Source organism: Scardinius erythrophthalmus (genome assembly GCF_964197995.2).
Source record: "Scardinius erythrophthalmus genome assembly, chromosome: 10".
NCBI lineage: Eukaryota > Metazoa > Chordata > Actinopteri > Cypriniformes > Leuciscidae > Scardinius > Scardinius erythrophthalmus.
In genome coordinates, this window is record NC_138230.1 from 41,429,050 (window position 1) to 41,450,528 (window position 21,479).

Sequence of the window (21,479 nt, forward strand, 5' to 3'; positions counted from 1 at the left end):
TTTGAGGTAATCCATCAATTAGTAGCTTGAATCGTAAATGTAGTTGTCCGACTGACCAGCAGGTGGTGATTGAAATAAGTACCTCAGACATGAATGAGCTTTGTGTATAGCTACAGAAATAAAGAAAGAGAGGTTGTATTGTGTTAGACGAATAACACAATGATCTGTGACGTATTAACCAACAGGAAAAGTGTGGCATGGAAAGATAAGTGACACAAGCAGTCAAAAACCTCCAGGAAAGGGGTTTAACCTGAAGTAGCTCAGTGTGTGTGTGTGTGTGTGTATGTGTGTGTTGTGTCTGGGTGTGTGGGAGGGAGAAAGAGGGACAGAAAGTAAAAGAAGGAGGGAAAAGCAGGAGGGTTGGGTCGGAGGGCTTGTCCTGCCTCTATATAGAGAGTGAATAGAGGCCAGACTGGAGGCTGAAGAGAGTGTGTGTGCGACTGTGTTCACTACTTTGACCTGTAGCTGAAACAGACCTGCTCACATTTTGTTCACTGGATACAACCAGAAGAAGGATTTTATTTCACTAAACAAGGTGGGGGATTTTTGTTTTGTTTCTCCAGCTATTTAAATCCTGTGCTTTTCTGTGTAACCTCCTCCCTCCCTTTCTGATGTGTCAGACAGGTGCGTAGTTACAGTACGATTACAGTACGACACTCATTATTCTCTTTACGTGTTCCAGTGATGTCGTTTCTTAAAGTAAAAGAAGTTCAAGTTATGAAATGTGAAGCATTTTTACTCATTTTACTTCTACTGCTATTGAATCTAGAATATTCTACATCAGTCTTGAACCTTTTTTAAGCCAATTAAGTGTTGCATTGAAAGCCTAACCTATAATTATAAAAAATATATGTTGAATGTTTATATCCTTTATTACTTTAATATGATCTTTACATTGCAAAGCCACAAAATAATAATTTTTGATGTACAAAACCATATATTTTTGCTTAATAATGCTAACAATTTATTTCGATGGTTCACTTTACACATTCTACTAGCTATAAGTAACTTTGCAACATGTCAACTAACTCTGAGTATTAGTAGACTGTTAGGTTTAGTAGAGTAAGTTGATATGTAGTTGTAAAGTTACTTATAGTTAGCAGAACGTCTAAAGTGGACCATCGAAATAAAGCGTACACTGGTGTCTGTATCCAGTATTACAATACATGTAAATCATAAGTAGGTTGTGTCTGATTCAAGCGCTGAACTCTTTGACAGCTCATGAACCTGAGTCACCTCTGATATGCATGGAAACCTCTAGAAAGTCTCCTCCGTCTGCTATCTAATGTTATTTAATCCTGCATGTGAAAGCTTCTTGACCCGCTCTCAAAGTCCATGCCGTGTCATTCTACAATCATAATGGTGTACTTTAAATATCAACCTGTTGATTGTTTAAATGGAGCTTGAAATTAGTTAGTCAAGCTTTAATTTTTCAAAGTTAGACTTAATGTGAAGATCCATCAGACGAGACTGAGAGAAGGTAATAATGCCTGTATTTGTATTTTTCGTCTGCTCTGTTTGTTGTGTTGAACCACCTGTACATGTATGTGAGGTTGGAGATATGACTATATTGTGTTTATCAGCTCATTGGTTGAATGGTGTGATGAAAAGCACTGATGTTAGTCTCGATGAAAGGGATTTGTGCTCAGTGTAGTAGCTGTGTTTTACTGTCTGCTGCACATCAGATTGTCCTACGGGCCGTTTGTGATGTAAAAGTCAACACGTCTCTACACGCTACACTCCCGCTGTGAGGAAACAGGCGAGCATCAGCCAGCTTTCAAAAGCTGAAATATCCAGATCACTGTAGAAGCATCATTACTGGTGTTTACTGGACTGATCGCCATGACAGCGGGGTCAAACATTTCTTTCACTCAATGAGTGTCTTAGTAATGGCACTGCGACACTGCTGCCATATGTTTCAGTGTTGAGGCTGAGCTCTGGTCCGCTAAAGGCACAGTCATGCAGAAAACTGCACAGCAGTGGACTTTGTTTCCGGGGCTGTTCTTTGTCTGTATGGGGGACATTGTGCCCGGTGGGATGATTGGGTAATTAATGATGCTTTTTCTGTCATTTGCTCGCCGCCTCCTCGTCTTTGTCAAGGCTCTCCTCTTTTTAACCCGAGACCACATGGCAGCTTGAGCGCAATTATGTGTGATGTCAAGATATTGTTCTCAGGGAGGAAGATCAGTGAAAGTGAAGTCTTTTGATCAATTTAATGAGGAGGAAGAGAAGAAAGGCCACCTCAAACAATGACTTAAAAAAAGGCTATTTAACTCTTAAAAGCCATTAGTTGTTTCTTAAAGAAGTCTCTTTTGCTCAGCAAGGCTGCTTTCGTTTGATTAAAAATACAGTAAAAACTGAAATATTGTGAAATATTATTACAATTTAAAATAACTGTTTTCTATATTATTAAATGTAAAAGTCTAATTTATTCCTGTGATCAAAGCTGAATTTTCAGCATTATATATCCAGTCTTCAGTGTCACATGATCCTTCAGAAATCATTTAATCAAATAATATTTATAGTATTACAAATTATTTCTGTTTCAAATAAATGCTGTTCATTGAAATTTTCATCATTAAAGAATCCTGAAAAAAAACAACAATCCTGAACAAAAAAAAAACCCAGCAAAAAACTGTTTTCAGCATTGACATTATTAATAATTAAGCACCAAATAATAATTTATTAATCTAGAATTTATAATTCTATCTATCTACCTATCTATCTATCTATCTATCTATCTATCTATCTATCTATCTATCTATCTATCTATCTATCTATCTATCTATCTGTCTGTCTGTCTGTCTGTCTGTCTGTCTAGTAATGCATTTTTAAATAATATGGGTTTGAGTTTATTTTAAGGTGTCATTGTTACAGTGTAATTATATATTTAAGTACTGAGTAATATTAAGCAACTACATGTTACTATAGGGTTAGGGTAGGATTAGGATTTGGTTGAGGGTTAGTTGCATGTAATTATGCATAATTTACTGTTATTACTATGGTAAGTACATGTAACATATGTAACAAGGACACTGTAAAATAAAGTGTTACCATAATATGTATAATATACATATGCATATATTCCTCATGAGGCCCATTTTGTGTAAAAATAAACATGAAAATGTGCTATTTGATATAATTTTAAAGGACAGCCTTAATAAGAGTCTTACCCTGTATGTGCGACTGCCTTGGTTTTGACAAGAGGAAGTTGCTGTTTCCGTAACAATGATAAGTTTTGTCTCCATTAGTTTGATAGTAAAAATTTTCCTGCATGTCAGCTACTTGCCCTATGAAGATAAACTGGTCCAATTTCCTTTTAAAATCACTCGTTTTTAAAGTGACATCCATCTTAAACTGACATTTCCATACAAAGCACAACTTAAAAGTGATTAAGCAAGAGTGTAAAGCTATAGCAGCTACCATTGGCCTTTTATAGTTTAATCCTCATTTCTCCAAAAATAATTTCAAAGAGAACCAGGTAACTTAACAGATTAGCGTCATGAACGCAAAATATAAATTAATCCGGCACATTAAATAAGCAATTACATCCAGCTTTGGAACATGTTGAATCAAATATGAAGCACATTTCTAGATTTCTGTTTAAATGTAAACACTCCAAGTGGATTATGTAATGTTTTGGTTAATTTTTGTTTTCCACAGACATTTTTTTTTTGTTCTGCACTGCTCAGTATGTGATCCATGGTGGTGCCAAGTATGTTGACATGATAACTGTGCTGCAAATATCTGTTCACGCATAGCTCAAATATTATAAACGTGACAAAATGTCTCAAGTGAGATCAAATATAGACAATGCAGTTAGTGGGCAATGACCTGTGTGCTCTGCATGGAAAGGATAAGTTTAGTGTTAGACAATATTTACATTGCAGTAGTCACTGCTGTGAGTCTTTCCTGGACAATTTAGCAAGGAAATAAAGACTGATGGACGTCTACAGTAACTTGAGGCCTGAGTCACATGACCGCACCCTTCATGCACACCTTAACATATAGATCAACCCACAGAAACTCAACAGAAGTGGAAAATAATTTCTCATGATTTTCTAACTTCTGTCTGTGCTCATCTACCGCTGTGCTGTGATTGTGTTTGCAGGATGAGTGCGTTATTAAAATAAGAACAAGAGGAACGTCTGTTTATCAGTGTTGTTTATATTGCAGATTGTTGGCTCATGGCCTCGAGTTCAGTGTGTTTCAGGAAAGTGGAAAACAAATGATCGCCGTTAGGAATCGCACTCCATTAAAGCTCTGTTTCCAGTATCTGTCATTTCTGTTTTCACTCAAATGTTATTTCTGCTCTAATCATATCTATATCGTTGTTGTTGGGGTTTTTTTGCAGCATGATGGAGCATAATGTTGCTTTGAATTCAATTTTGATTTGCAAGTTGACCCTAATGGCTGATGTTTTGCTATATTGATTTCTTTATAGCAGATAAGCAATGTTGAAGCTCTTGATGCTGGCCGCCGTTGCAGCGCTCCTCCTGCTGTCAGAAGAGGGAATGACGGCGAGGACTCAGTCCCGCACTAGGAGAGAACTGGCCGGCCCGTTGCACCGCACGGGGATCCGGGACCCCTTCGGCTCCTACTGCCAGAGGAGAGGAGGCTGCTGCCCCGGCCGAGACGACCAGTGCACTGTCCCGTACCTGGACACCATCTGTTACTGCGACCTGTTCTGCAACCGCACCGTGTCCGACTGTTGTCCTGACTTCTGGAGCCACTGCCTGGGAACAAATCCTCCATACCCTCCAAGTAAGTTGAAAGAGAACATAAAGAGGACTGTGCTGTTCTTTTCCATGCAACAAAGAATAAGGGAATGAGACTTTCAAACTTCAAAAAGAAATATGCATATTATCGACCGCTTACGCCTATGTATAGCCTCCAGTATAGTATCCTCCCATAGCAGTTACTGCTCCCATGGTAGGAGCTAGGGATGTGCCCGAAGCCGAATATACTACGGAGCCCCTAAAGGGACATGGTGAATGAAAAAAACATGAGATAGAAGGAAAATATATATTTCAATGCTTTTGCATTCTCTCATAATTATAGTTTGGTAATATTATATATAATTTGCGGGCACCAGGGAGTCGTTATCAATATGCGGGGTATTGAAATCGCTTTTGAAATGCACACTCACTTTTTACTTTCACTTTCCATTTCGCAATCACGCATACTCTGTATAGGGAGCAGTGACATCACTCTCCTTATCTCTCCTTATCTTCCCTATCTCCCAGTCATCCCTCCTTATCTTCACGTGATAAGTGAAATCTGATGTAGTCTGCTGTAATGTAACCGTGTCCCTTTAGGTGCTCTGTAGAATGCGTTATTCCTTTTCTGTGCCTTTCCGAATTCGGATTTAGGCTTCGGGAAGATGCCAATAGTAGCAAAGTCTTTGTCATATTTCTAATAACTGTCAATCATGACTTATATAGTATCAATGTAAAAAAAAAACCCTTCCCCTAATTTAATTAAAAAATTCAAAGGGTTTGCTCACACAGGCATTTTAATTATCCCATAATTTACTCACCCTCAAGCCATTCTAGGTGTATATGACTTTCTTCTTTCAGCCGAACACAATCAAAGTTATATGTAAAAATATCCTGGCTCTTCCAAGCTTTATAATAGGAGAGAATGGTACCTGAGATTTTATACCCAGAAAAGCACATCCATCCATCATAAAAATAATCCATATGGCTCCAGGGTATTAATAAAGGCCTTCTGAAGCAAAACAAAGCGTTTTTGTAAGAAAAAAATCCATATTTATAACTTTGTAAACTGTAATCACTGGCTTTCGGTAACGGCCGTACACAAGTCGAGTTTCGGGTCATAGGTCACTCATGGCTATGGCCTTCTGAGTGAGCTGACTTTCTTTGAAAGCGATTTTAATAGAACTAGAACTCGAAATTCATGAGCAAAACATTCACACCACTTCTGTGAACTAGATGAATTGATTCATTGTTTGATTTGTTCATCATGTTCATGCTGCTTCTCTCGTGAGCATATCTAGGGCCAATATCAAGCTTTTCAGGCAATAACAACTTAAATTGTAGTATGTTCCTCAAACAAAGCTATCATATCGTATCCTGAAGATTTGAAATATGGTGTGTGAGTGAGTCACACAGACGACTAGTGATGATTTTTTTTTTTTTTTTTAAGATTCCTAGACAACCAGTCAGAAGCAACAATGACATAATTTTTCATAATTTTATTCCAAGTCCAATAATGTTTTAGTTTCCTCCATGACAAAAGACATACAATCATGCTCTCCTATAGAAAGGATATGTATGTCACGGGACACTGAACGAGAGACGAGGATTCAAGTGCAGAGAAGATTTAATAAACAAACATAGACAAAATACAAAAACTCAGAACTCAGATACCAACAGCACAGGAACATCAAATACAGGTAACACGGACAACGAGCCAGCACAAGACTACAAACACAAGGAGGCTAAATAGGGGAACAAACAAAGGAGGGTAACGAACACAACAGGTGGGACAAATTAACCTAATAATCAGATAACAAGATGGGAGGGGCTAGACAATAAACAAGAACACATGGCAAACAACAAAAACACCCATGTGCAGCACAAGACAGGACAGGCATGTGACATTACCCCCTCCCTACGGAGCGGCTACCAGACGCTCCACAAGACCCGAACGGAACGGGAGGGACAGACCAGGGCGGGACGGGAGGGACAGACCAGGGCGGGACGGGAGGGACAGACCAGGGCGGGACGGGCGGGACGGGAGGGACAGACCAGGGCGGGACGGGAGGGACAGACCAGGGCGGGACACAAAGTTCGAGAGTCCAGGGCGGTGCAGACCGTCCATCTGGCGGCCAGGGCGGAGACTCTCTCTTGGGCGGCCAGGGCGGAGACTCTCTCTTGGGCGGCCAGGGCGGAGACGACCCCTCGGGCGGCCAGGGCGGAGACGACCCCTCGGGCGGCCAGGGCGGAGACGACCCCTCGGGCGGCCAGGGCGGAGACGACCCCTCGGGCGGCCAGGGCGGAGACGACCCCTCGGGCGGCCAGGGCGGAGACGACCCCTCGGGCGGCCAGGGCGGAGACGGCCCCTCGGGCGGCCAGGGCGGAGACGGCCCCTCGGGCGGCCAGGGCGGAGACGGCCCCTCGGGCGGCCAGGGCGGAGACGGCCCCTCGGGCGGCCAGGGTGGAGACGACCCCTCGGGCGGCCAGGGCGGAGACGACCCCTCGGGCGGCTCAGGAACAGACCCCACCGGCTCGGGCACTGGAACAGACACCACCGGCTCGGGCACTGGAACAGACACCACCGGCTCGGGCACTGGAACAGACACCACCGGCTCGGGCACTGGAACAGACACCACCGGCTCGGGCACTGGAACAGACACCACCGGCTCGGGCACTGGAACAGACACCACCGGCTCGGGCACTGGAACTGGCACCACCGGCTCGGGCACTGGAACTGGCACCACCGGCTCAGGAACAGACCCCACCGGCTCGGGCACGGGAACTGGCACCACCGGCTCGGGCACTGGAACTGGCACCACCGGCTCGGGCACTGGAACTGGCACCACAGGCTCGGGCACTGGAACTGGCACCACCGGCTCAGGTTCAGGAACAGACACAGACACAGACACAGGAACAGACACAGGCTCAGGAACAGACACAGGCTCAGGAACAGACACAGGCTCAGGAACAGACACAGGCTCAGGAACAGACACAGGCTCAGGAACAGACACAGGCTCAGGAACAGACACAGGCTCAGGAACAGACACAGGCTCAGGAACAGACACAGGCTCAGGAACAGACACAGGCTCAGGAACAGACACTGGCTCAGGAACAGACACTGGCTCAGGAACAGACACTGGCTCCGGCTCAGGAACAGACACTGGCTCCGGCTCAGGAACAGACACTGGCTCCGGCTCAGGAACAGACACTGGCTCCGGCTCAGGAACAGACACTGGCTCCGGCTCAGGAACAGACACTGGCTCCGGCTCAGGAACAGACACTGGCTCCGGCTCAGGAACAGACACTGGCTCCGGCTCAGGAACAGACACTGGCTCCGGCTCAGGAACAGACACTGGCTCCGGCTCAGGAACAGACACTGGCTCCGGCTCAGGAACAGACACTGGCTCCGGCTCAGGAACAGACACTGGCTCCGGCTCAGGAACAGACACTGGCTCCGGCTCAGGAACAGACACTGGCTCCGGCTCAGGAACAGACACTGGCTCCGGCTCAGGAACAGACACTGGCTCCGGCTCAGGAACAGACACTGGCTCCGGCTCAGGAACAGACACTGGCTCCGGCTCAGGAACAGACACTGGCTCCGGCTCAGGAACAGACACTGGTTCCGGCTCAGGAACAGACACTGGTTCCGGCTCAGGAACAGACACCACCGGCTCAAGTGTGTGCGTAGCCCACACACACAACATGGCTGTGGCCATAATGGCCAGTGTCGCGGTCACAGAGGGCTCAGGCTCAGGAACAGACACCACCGGCTCAGACACAGGCTCGACGGCGGCCATCTTGTCAGGGGACACAGGCTCGGCAGGCGTGATGTGAACAGGCTCGGCGGCGGCCATCTTGTCCGAAGACACAGGCTCGACGGCGGCCATCTTGTCAGGGGACACAGGCTCGGCAGGCGTGACTTGAACAGGCTCGGCGGCAGCGACGACCATCTTGTCCGAAGACATAGGCTCAGGAACAGTCTCTGGCTGGGCCGACGTGACGTGAACAGTCTCTGGCTGGGCCGACGTGACGTGAACAGTCTCTGGCTGGGCCGACGTGACGTGAACAGTCTCTGGCTGGGCCGACGTGACGTGAACAGTCTCTGGCTGGGCAGACGTGACGTGAACAGTCTCTGGCTGGGCAGACGTGACGTGAACAGTCTCTGGCTGGGCAGACGTGACGTGAACCGTCTCTGGCTGGGCAGACGTGACGTGAACCGTCTCTGGCTGGGCAGACGTGACGTGAACAGTCTCTGGCTGGGCAGATGTGACGTGACGTTGAAGTGGCGCCTTTCTCCTCCTCCTCCGTCTCCTGACCACCGGCTCCGAAACCACCGAACCACCTCCTCCGATCTGATCACCGTCAGACATGGTGCTCTCCTCCTCCAAAGTTCTCTGAGCACACCTGGCAAAATATTCAAACAGGGAAATGGAGTTTCCCTTGTTCTCCCCCGGAGGAAAAATCTCGCTCTGCTGAATCCACATACTTGGCTGGCTCGTTCTGTCACGGGACACTGAACGAGAGACGAGGATTCAAGTGCAGAGAAGATTTAATAAACAAACATAGACAAAATACAAAAACTCAGAACTCAGATACCAACAGCACAGGAACATCAAATACAGGTAACACGGACAACGAGCCAGCACAAGACTACAAACACAAGGAGGCTAAATAGGGGAACAAACAAAGGAGGGTAACGAACACAACAGGTGGGACAAATTAACCTAATAATCAGATAACAAGATGGGAGGGGCTAGACAATAAACAAGAACACATGGCAAACAACAAAAACACCCATGTGCAGCACAAGACAGGACAGGCATGTGACAATGTAGTTGGGCATTAGTCACAAATCAAATCCATCAGTATGCATAGAGAAAAATTGTAGCCCCCAGCCAATGTTTGAAGTCTACGCTGTTAAGAAAAGGTTAGTTATTTTCTAGAAACATGATGGAGAACCAAGTCCACATTCTTCCCTGTTAATGTTTTCCTGCTAGTCTTGCTTCATGGTCCTCACTGTGGTAGTGTAGTGCCACTGAGGTGTTAAATATTCAGTCATGAACCTAATGATGGGAAGAGAACAGTGGCATTCCCATGAAAAGAGCAGGACGGGGAGCGGAAGGCAGGGAGCAGTTGAATGGAGGTCAGCAGAAAGAATGCCTATAATGTACGAGGAGGGAAGGGAGGGATCACAACAGGTATGTGTGTTTGCCAAAGGAGCGACAGTCATGTGACATGTCTATAGGGCAGGTATGACTTCACGGATCACAGCTCAGCATTACTCAGACTGAGAGAGTTGCTAAATCTCAGTAAATGTTTCTCTGGAAAAGCCACTTTCATTTACAGTTAAAATAACATCTGATAGTTCATGCTTCCTATATTCTTTGAAGAACTTAGGGCTAAAGCGTGACCTTTTAAATCTTTAAAAAAAACGCCTACCTGTAATTTTACAGATGAACAAAAAATAAACCAAAGAAACGCAAGTGATTTTTTTAGTAATGTTTGCAATTTGTGTGTGGACCACAGAATTGTAAAATTAATAATAAGAACATAAACATGCTACAAGAACACACAGTCCTGAACTCTTCCCTAGTGTCTTCCTGAACTTTGCTGTTAAAGGAAGCAAACAGGAAATGTCACGTATCACACTTTTGTGAGGGCCCTCTAAAAAATTTGGCTCTGGTAAAACATGCTTAAAATATTTGTGATTCATGAGTTATGAATTCTCGGCCACGATTTATGAATTATCTGCCCGTGTTTCCTCATTTTAGGTCAATTGTGACCATGTTTTATTAAAAAGTTATGGGGAAAACTAGCTATTGTGGACATGAATTAAGAATTCGTTCATATGACTTATTAATTTGTTCCCAGATAACGATTTAACTAAATCAAAGGGACGAATTCGTTCAACGTGGTCATGATTTACCTAATGACTTCTTAACCCCGTCTACGGTTTCCACAGAAGTTTCAAGCCCTCCTTCCATCTTTCAATGTTTGTTGTTATGTAACTCTATTTGGTGCTGCTAATGGTGCAGAAATCACACACTTCACTTCAAGACAGGGTTGTAACCACTATAGACATTGAGAGGGGCATTAAGTGTGTATGGTAAGATGTGTGTAGCTAAACCAGAGATGGTCTTATTATTGTGGCTCTACCATTGGAGACTGTGTAATGGCTAACGTGGATCACGTGTGCCTTGATAACCAATCACATTACAGCATTGACGTCATTGACTTTCATCAGAGTTGTACGACGTTACGTTTTTTTTTTTTTTTTGCAGACTTTCCTTCAAGTGGCTTTGACTAAAAGTGTATCTGAAAACAGTGTCACAACAGAAATGTTAAATGACTGACAATAATATCCACTGATGCAAACTACTCAACTTTAATCAAATCCTGCAAATCTTTTTAATTGAAAATATGCTATCATTTACTTGATTCATGTCATTTATAACTTAATGTGACGAGACAAGAAACGTTTTGCGTTTTCGACATATTAGACACACAAATAAGAGTGAATGTGTGCATACTTTAAAAAAATAAATGAATGTGTTTAAATATATATATATTTTTTTATTTATTAGGGCTAATTCACAACTACAGTTAGGCCTAGAAATTATTTTACAATTCTTATTCCCTTTTCTTTATTCCTTTAAACCTCTTTCAATCCTTTAATCAGTTAATCCCTTTAAATAAAAGACCCCTGCCAACATTCAAGACATGGTTAAGACCTTGCTTACTAGCATTGAGATTGTATGCGCGTCTGTTTCTGTGTCAAAAGGTGATAGTTGGATGTAGCCGTCCGGCATATGCACACGCTCCACTTAAGTGTATACTTACTGTAGTTTGCACTTGGTGTATTAGGAGAAGAGGAAAGATGGCCTGCCCACTTCCAGACAGGCAATGTGGAAACCTCTGATTAAACTCGTCAAGGCATGACGACAGCAAAGTCTCCGGGAAAGCCAAGGAAACATTCCTCTGCCGGGCACTGAAGTCTACTTTCTTTCTTGAAGCTTTCCTGTAGCTCAAACAGTAGAGCGTTGGCGCTTGCAACGCCAAGGGCATGGGTTCGATTCCCAGGGAAAGCAAGAAACTGATATGAATGTAAATGTGTGCCTTGAAATGCAAAGTTGCTTTGGATAAAAGTGTCTGCCAAATGCATAAAATGTAAATGTGTAGTAGTTAGCCACTTCCTCTTATCGCCTGCAGATTGATTCATAATCATGGTTGTTTGTTGATTTCAGGTTCTTGTGAAAGGAATGGCCAAAGGTTTCACTCAGGAGCAACATACAAAGAGAACTGTAATTTATGGTGAGTTTGAACTCTGCATATCACCTCTCTCTCTCTCTCTCTCTCTCTCTCTCTCTCTCTCTCTCTCTCTCTCTCTCTCTCTTTCCCAGTATTTTCATAGCACGGACAACACAGCCTTTCCAAGGGCACTGTGGATCTCTCAATCCATGGCCATTGTTGGCTGCATCACCACACATGTTGGCAGGGTTTATCAGTCTCGACTGGTCTTCGGAGGTCAGGACAGTGGGACCCCTTCGGTCCTGGAAAGATTATACACATTCCTAAACTCCCGCAGATCCATACATGTGCTTCACCTTCAGCGACCATTTGATCCCGACAGTGTGAGCAGTACAAACACACCGTAGGATCATGTACAGCACATATACATCCATAATATTTACTGCGTGTCTCTCTCCCTACAATAAGACCCCTCGCTAATAGGATTATCTCTCCTCATAGAATCTAATCCGTTGCACCAGCCACAGTCGAAGCACATTCCCTTTCACTGTTTGAGGAGTCAGTGGACACATAAACCTTCTTGGTTAAGGACCAATATGTAGGAATACATCATTTATTGCTACAGAATATAAATTAGTAAACATTCTGCTTTGGCTGTAAAATAAAATAAACAATTTTTTTTTATTGGGGATGGATTGTATGTTTGTTTTGCGTGAAGAGGCAGTTATTCGCTCTAAAGCTGACGGACTGAACTCTTCATGCGTGCTACAAAACCTCCAGCTGAGATCTGCTGCGAAAATTACAGATAATTGGTGAACGATTCCACACATCTCTCCAGTACAAGTCAACAAGCTGCTTACATTTAAAACACTTGCTTGTCAGTTACCCATACATGCAAAGCAAAATAAAATAAAATAAAATAAAATAGGCACAGTTGGAAATATGGAAAAATGAAGATTATTGGAGTACATTTGTCAACATTTGATCATTGTCTTTCTACTTCAGAATTCGATGGTTAATTTAATGTGCCACTTGCCATTTCTTTTGTAATTATTTGTGAAATTTACTAGCAATTTCTAAGTGAAATTAAAATATTTTATTTTGAGTAAAACATTTCTATAAAATCACAATTATGAAGTCACATTTTCAAGAAATAAAAATCACCTTATTTTTAAGCAATTTTTTTCAAAATATCGACAAAAAACTATTGCAAAATGACAGCGTTTCCATTAACTGATGTTATGTGACTAAAACTGAATTTTTTTCCTCTCGCGATAAGTAAAATCATTCCAAAAACCACGGCAACGGACGTTGGAAGGTTTATGTACTATATCTCAGCCACTGCACTAGCCATTATTATTAATCGAAGGAGATGTATGTGTGTTTTCCAAGCATTAATGGTAAGGAACGACCCTTATTATGCTTGTGAGCGGCACATATGAGGTGTTTCTGGGTGTTTCTCCCTCATATCTGCTTCGAGGTCTTTGATTTGAGGTTTAGAATCCATTATTCCTGTGATTCTTTTGTCTTATATGAATTTAATAGAGAACTCTGTCTCGTATTCTGTCCAAACACACTGTGTCATCTACGTCAGGTGATCTGTAAATGCGCAAAAACTGTTTCCATGGCAGTTTTGCGAAATATTTCTTTTTCGAATTGCCTGAAAAACCACCTCATGCGAGCGTGAAAACTTTTTTGCGATAAATGGGAGTTTTTGCGAAATTGACGTGTTTCCATTGAGCGTATTTTCAATTCGCAATTTCGATTTGCGCAATTTGAAGGGTAATGGAAACGCGGCTAATGTTGTCATCTCCTTCAGTTATTTCATCTGGACAAAACAACTTGTTATGCTGCATAATACTTAATTTCTTACCATATTATTTTAATGTATTATTATAATTATACAGTATACAAAGATAACTGCACTTTCTTAATTTTCTAGTTATTTACCAATAGCAGCTAAAGTATCAGAAGTCTTGCACATTCACTGAAAATAGCTGACTTAAGATGGATAACATTTATTGGTTTAAAAGCGTCTTATCTTCCATTGTCATAAAGTGCTGTTGCACTATATTTTGTGAGAAACTAGTGATGGTTAGACAAAACAGAAAAGCAGGAATTCCTTACCCCAATGCCAAAGCTTTTTCACACAGCAGTGATACGAGTATTGTCTCTGGGAATATGTGGTCTCCAGTTTTGCTTGTTTTCGGTGTGGCGTGTGCACGTGGTCGTCACATATTGCATATATCTGTTTGTGGCAGGGGTGAAGTTTACCTGTTTCTGTATAAGTGTTGGGGGTTAACCCATTACAAGTAACTTGAGTTATGTAATCAGATTACTTTTCAGATTAAAGTATAACAAGCAAAATAATGCATTACTTTTAAATTCACAACAAAATATCTGAGTTACTTTTTCAAATAAATAACGCAAGTTATTTTATTTTCTCATTTATTGGCCTCTACTGTACAGACGTGAATTCACATTTCCTTCAGCATGAGGCTTATTAATTTCACGTTTGGTGTGAAAGGGCCTTTATATTTGCAAAAAAATTAGCTTTTGTTTTGTTGTTATTGAAACACGAACAAGCAAGCCCAGCCCAGGTGAGAACAAGTAACGCAAAAGTATCGTAACCCATTACCTTCAATTAGTTAGTTACTTTTTTTAGAAAGTAGTGCAATGTTGTAATGCATTACTTTTAAAAGTAACTCCCTAACACTGTATATTTTAATATATATTACGACGTAAATATGACAGCCGTCAATCCTTGCAATGCCCTGGTGCTTTCCCACTTACTACTGTACATACAGGGTCAGGTTGATAAAAGATAATCTTTGTTAAATTTGACTTTAAAATGTAATCTTTAGTTAATAATTGTACCATGATGTTTTAATAGTTTTTCTGGGCATCCAAATTTGCCATGAAGGAATTTCAATGTGAGGATTTTTTCACAGCCTCAGCATGTAAAAAAGTACTCCGAAATGCTCATGTTTTGTGTTCTGCTTGTAGATGTGTTTTTGTTTGTATGTCTGACTCAGACTGTTGTTGATTTGTTTATGGTAGTTTGGCGTGACGGTGCTTTCTGTGATCACACCAACCAGTGGCGCAAAAAGTGGGTATGCGCTATATGCAGCGCATAGGGGCGCGCAGCACCAGGGGGGCGCCAAAGCGATGGTAATTTTTTTTTTTTTTTAAATCTATATGTAGCTGCTGTTGTGCGTTTCTAAATAATTTCTGCATTTGCATTTCCTCAATATTATATAACTTTTTAGAGGACTAACAGGCTAGAGTAGGATTTTCATAAGATTCCATCATAGAATTTTGACATAGAGGGAGGGGAGGGGGCGCCGTGAGCGCTGAGCGACCAGGTACGAGTCGATAAAGATGGATAAAGCAAAAAAGCTGTCGGGACTAAAAATAGAAAAAGAAAGAGGGAAAAGGAGATGGCATGTCAACTGATGCGCCAGCAGCTAAATAAGTGGATGGTCAAAGGCAACAGGTAGGTATGAGGCGCCACGTAGGATTTAAATCAAACTTCGCTTATCAATACATACATAACACACGTGCACATACACCTATAAATTACTCGCATATACATGTATACTATTGGATGTTCAAAATACATATATGAAATACACGTGCACACTAATATGAAATCCATACCAATACATATTATGTTAGTCATGAATGCATATACACTTGTGAATAACTTGCATATACATATAAACTTGACGCACGCATACACCTATAAATACTCGCATATACATATAAACTTCCATGCATATAAACATATAAACACTCGCATATACATATAAACTTCCATGCATATACACCTATAAACACTCGCACATACATATAAACTTCCATGCATATAAACACTCGCACATACATATAAACTTCCATGCATATACACCTATAAACACTCGCATATACATATAAACTTCCATGCATATACACCTATAAACACTTGCACATACATATAAACTCGATGCGCGCATACACATCCATAAAACACTCGCGCATACATAACGTGGATGTGTGCTTTGTGTATATATGTATATGCGAGTGATTTCATATGTGTATGTGCGTGAACTTTTCAGTGCAAACGGAAGGCATTTCAGTGTAACCGGAAGGCATTTCAGTGTAAAAGGAAGGCATTTCAGTGTAACCGGAAGGCATTTCAGTGTAAAAGTCATTTGTGTCATTTTGATAGTTTGTTTTCCAATTTGAAATGAAATAAGCATAAACGAGAAAACGGCCCCTTTATTCGTTTTTTCGTTTAAAAAAAAAAAAAAAACGAAAAAAATGAGATTTCGGCTTGATTTTTCATTTTTTTAGTTCTCAGGCAAAAAACGAACAAATTACTTCAAAATTAGTTTTCCACATGTGGGCGGCCTGACACGCCCCCTTCTGCCGATTGGTCAAGCAAGTCTGAGCATGTGACGTCATCAGTTGTTGCTCGGGTCTGTTCTACAAAATAAGAGTCCTCTACTATGGCTACAGATTCTTAAACTGTACAGGGCAGGTCCTATTGGGCTTTCTTCTGTGCAACTTTACGCGTTTCACAGAAATCTTTACATCAGAGATATTAATTATTAGTCTGCCACCAGCCTGTTTTATTTAGCTGTGCGGAGTTAAATCTGTGTGGTGAAGCTGCGCTTGACAGCGCCGAGCGGGAGAGGCTCACTGACCAATGTTCAGGCAGCAGTCAGAACTTTTCTTTTAGACGCTCCGTTTTGAAACGGGATGGTGATTGCAAATACTGTAATGCGATTGCTGAGGGTGGGTACCGATGATGGTGAAATACAGTTTTACTGAAACTGTAATCATATCCGCGACCCGCGAGAATGAGACAGATGATTGACAGGACGGCGAAGGCAATTAAACTTGGTGCTAGATATAACTTCTGTTAACAAAAAAATCAATAAAAAAGTGTTTAATCTAAGTGACTTTGTCTTTGTTTTATTGTTTTTGTTGTTTTTAATCAAGTAATTGTGAACCACAAACTGAGCTTTCGTTTTAAAGGGCAATTTCCAAAATATATTTATTTGTTATAATATGGGTATTTTATAATACTGCATAAATAAAAACAAACACACGTAATATGTATGCCTATAGGCTAAACACCACAGTTTTTTGGTTTTGTTTGTGTGAACTTTTATCCCCAACCATATTTCTTTATATGGGCTCCACTCCAGGGGTCACATCAGCACCCCTACTTCCCATGGTACTCTAACTGTAATTAACAGTATGCTGACCCAGTTTATATGTAAAATCTTTGGTATATGTAATCTATAATATCTAAAAACACTTTACAGTGTGATGGAAATAAACTTTTCTTAAAGCATGTTGTATATCACCACAGAATTATTGGCACCCTTCAATCTGTGTTGTATACTGTAGTAGACAATTGTCCTGCAAAATGATGAGGTTTTTGTAAGAAAAACATTGCGAGCTGTCGAATTCTTGTTTGGAATATAAATCAACAACGTAAGAGGCTTTAGGCTTTTTTTTTTTTTTTTTACGAAAAAATCGAATAAAGGCCGTTTTCTCGTTTATGCTTAGTTTGTTTTCCAATTTGAAATGAAATATCAACTAACAAACTATGCGCGCATCGAGTTTATATGTATATGCGAGTGTTTATAGGTGTATATGCATGGAAGTTTATATGTATATGCGAGTGTTTATAGGTGTATATGCATGGAAGTTTATATGTATGTGCGAGTGTTTATAGGTGTATGTGCATGGAAGTTTATATGTATGTGCGAGTGTTTATAGGTGTATGTGCATGGAAGTTTATATGTATATGCGAGTATTTATAGGTGTATATGCATTGAAGTTTATATGTATGTGCGAGTGTTTATAGGTGTATATGCATGGAAGTTTATATGTATGTGCGAGTGTTTATAGGTGTATATGCATGGAAGTTTATATGTATGTGCGAGTGTTTATAGGTGTATATGCATGGAAGTTTATATGTATGTGCGAGTGTTTATAGGTGTATGTGCATGGAAGTTTATATGTATGTGCGAGTGTTTATAGGTGTATGTGCATGGAAGTTTATATGTATATGCGAGTATTTTTAGGTGTATATGCATTGAAGTTTATATGTATGTGCGAGTGTTTATAGGTGTATATGCATGGAAGTTTATATGTATGTGCGAGTGTTTATAGGTGTATGTGCATGGAAGTTTATATGTATGTGCGAGTGTTTATAGGTGTATATGCATGGAAGTTTATATGTATATGCGAGTATTTATAGGTGTATGCGTGCGTCAAGTTTATATGTATATGCAAGTTATTTACAAGTGTATATGCATTCATTACTAACATAATATGTATTGGTATGGATTTCATATTAGTGTGCACGTGTATTTCATATATGTATTTTGAACATCCAATAGTAGGCTATACATGTATATGCGAGTAATTTATAGGTGTATATGCACGTGTGTTATGTATGTATTGATAAGCGAAGTTTGATTTAAATCCTACGTGGCGCCTCATAGGTAGGATTTAAAGTGTGACGTCCATGCATGTAGGCTAGGAGATTCCCGTGGGCCGACGTGCTTTTTGGGCCGATACATCTAATAGGCTATTTTTTTTTTGTCTTTGTCTCAATGGCCCACAAAACTAGTACATCGGCGGCCCATTCGTTTTGTTTTGTTTTGTTTTGCTTAATTGGCGGCGCTGGGTAAGTGCCGTTGTAATAGTAAAAAAAAAAACATTTTTTTTTTTTTTTTTGACATTTTTCATTAAAGTCCCTGTAAAGTCAAAATGAAGTATGTGTTCTGAGTTTGTCACACCACGGAAAAATGTGTTATTAGCCACCCAGACAAATTTTATTGATAAAAAAAGCCGGCAAGTACATAAAATAAGCGATCAAAATCTTGAGAAAATGAGCAGTAGTCTCTGCTCTCAAACGCTGGGGGCGTGTCCGCTGGCTGCGCTGAAACCACGCCCACTCGCGGGAAAGCTCGCTGCCGTCGACTGAAGCCTTGTTTATACTCGACGCAGCCGCAAGATCGCGAGGCGCGCGCGGCAAAAATGACGTCATTGCGGAGTGGGCGGTCTCGCGCGTTGGGTTCGCAAGACCCAATTTCGCCTGGCGGTGTGCACGGCACTTTTTGTAACAACGCGCGCGGCGCCGCATCCGAAGATGAACGACTTCGAGCCGAATCTGGCCGAGCTCGAACTTCTCACCACACGGGCACCCAGTTTGCACATCTAAATGAGTTCCTTACATTTAAAAAATGAGCATACAATAGCATAATAAGTATTTTTAATGAACATAAAGGTCCATGTTTAATAAAAATGTTCACAAAACTTAATGAAATGTTTAGTGAAATTAGAAAATATGTAAGAGATTGTTAATTTAGTTATATTGTTTACACATTCTCATTTCCATATATTTGTTTTTATTGTCACGAGTAATAATCTCAGGCAGGGGCGTAGCAACCGGGGGGGACGGGGGGGACACGTCCCCCTCACTTTTAGAAACCGGTGATTCTGTCCCCCGGATTTTTTTTTTTCGGACAAATGCCCTGATTAAAACAATTTTTAATATAAAAATAAAAAATAACCAGGCAATCACCGAAAACGTGTGTGGATGGATGGATGGATGCGTGTGGAGGAATGGATGATTCTGTTTTATTTCATTTGATGTAAGTGGCGATTGATAGCCTATAGTTGATAATAATACAGGCATAATGTGCGCTGTCGAGGCTCGTGAAGTTATAACATTTTAGAAACAATATAGCCTAGTTAAGAAACAATATATAGCCTAAGGCTACACACGACCAGCTGTTTTCCTGAATGCCATCAAGATTGAAACCGTGACTGGTTTCATAACAGTTCAATAAACAAACAGTTCAAATTAACTTACAATAATTTTACTTGATGTACTCAAAAATGTACTCACTTACATTTTAGTCGCAATGACTGTTTTTGCTCTGTTTCATCAGCGAAAATAGTCCCAAACAAAGATCACAACAGAACGCGCATCTCACAGCAACACTCGTTGCATTACTGAATGATTCAGCGTTTTGAACAAATCGGTTGAGTCAAAGATTCAATTACCCATTCATAAACTGCCTCATTCTGAATAAATCAGCCGTTTGAACGAATCGTTTGAATGAATGACTCAATGACTCGCTCATTAAGACGGTCGCCTGCCGCCTCCTACTGGCGGTTTAGTTTCATAAAGTATCATTCTTTTCAACATTCCTTATTTGTATATTCAAAAATATTTAAAATAATCTAATTTAATACAGTTATATTTTTTCAATGTAAATTATTTAATTTGATTGGTAACAGCCTAGTGTCTTATTATTTTAATTGAATATATTGATCAAATTTAAGAATTTAAAATGAAAGATGGAGCATAAAATTAGGGGGAAAATGCCTTTATAAAAGGTACAAAAAAAAATTGTGTTTTCAAACAGTGATGTAATGAAACATTGACAATTTAAGTTTGAAGGGAGTAAAGCCTCTGTTTAGGCTATAAGGAAATGTAATTTTGCCAAAAGAAGAACTTTTATTTTAAATAAATGTTCATTTTAAATCAGCCTACTTCAGTGTGATATGTTACCATAATTTGAATAATTTGATACCAGAATTTGAATAATTGTAATGTGATGATCAGATGCAGATATCTAAATCAGAGAATATCATCGGGCGGTTTGCGGGTGGATTATTTATTTTTAACAGTGGATTCGGGTGACTCAAAGTGCACCAGATTAATGAATTTATCTTTAAAATGTACAAAATTTTCTTCCGGGGGGGCATGCCCCCGGACCCCCCTAGAGGTACCAAGCTCCACCAACAAAAATAATGTGGGAAACACATTAGGGTATATGATGATCTACAAAAAAATACACATTTAATTAACTTATTATTAAACATTATTAGGATTTTACCACCTCCGCCTCGTTTTGAGCCAGGAAAATGAACATCACCTTTGGGTCACGTCCTATGGTCACATACAGCTTTTGTCCCCCCCACTTTTATAATGGCTGCTACGCCCCTGATCTCAGGGTTTACTGGGTTTTACACAATTCTTTTTGTAGTGTGGTATTGGTGGTGGTCAGAGCCACTCTGGTGGTGGTGTACTAAAATAAACTGTCACGTGTGTATAGCTTTCTTCTTCTCACCGCTGACTCCTGATGGTTTAGAGGACAATTACCCAATAGTCGCCCCCTGTCGTTTCAAAGAATAGTACAACGGCGAGCGCGTCAAGTATAAACGCCTCGTCCGTCTGGAAAGGTGCGCGCGCGATCTGCGGTGACTCGCGCTCTTGCGGCTGCGTCGAGTATAAACAAGGCTTGACTCACAACAACACTCAACTGTCACCGATACAGCCGGAATGGATGCTCCTAGCAGCTTAATTTGTTTTACAAAGCCATACACGTTCGAGCCTGGACTACCTACTATAATTATAACATAAGCACACAAGGCAACTTACACTCATTGGTGGGCACGCACTGCCGACGATGGCACCAGTTGTCGGCGCGA

At 41.1% G+C, this 21,479-nt stretch overlaps 1 protein-coding gene across 2 annotated transcripts in view; it reads left to right on the forward strand.

The window, feature by feature from the left end:
- The first annotated feature begins 387 nt into the window (after positions 1 to 387).
- The window catches only part of tinagl1 (tubulointerstitial nephritis antigen-like 1), a 52,029-nt gene continuing 30,937 nt past the window's right edge, over positions 388 to 21,479 (forward strand). Inside the window, exons 1-3 of one of the 2 annotated variants that reach the window (XM_081377120.1) lie at positions 388 to 535; positions 4,445 to 4,764; positions 11,966 to 12,032. In XM_081377120.1, coding sequence (XP_081233246.1) covers positions 4,455 to 4,764; positions 11,966 to 12,032 — 377 coding nt within the window. In that variant the 5' untranslated portion in view covers positions 388 to 535; positions 4,445 to 4,454. The remainder of the gene's footprint in view (positions 536 to 4,444; positions 4,765 to 11,965; positions 12,033 to 21,479) is intronic. The other variant, XM_081377121.1, reaches the window with a different exon arrangement.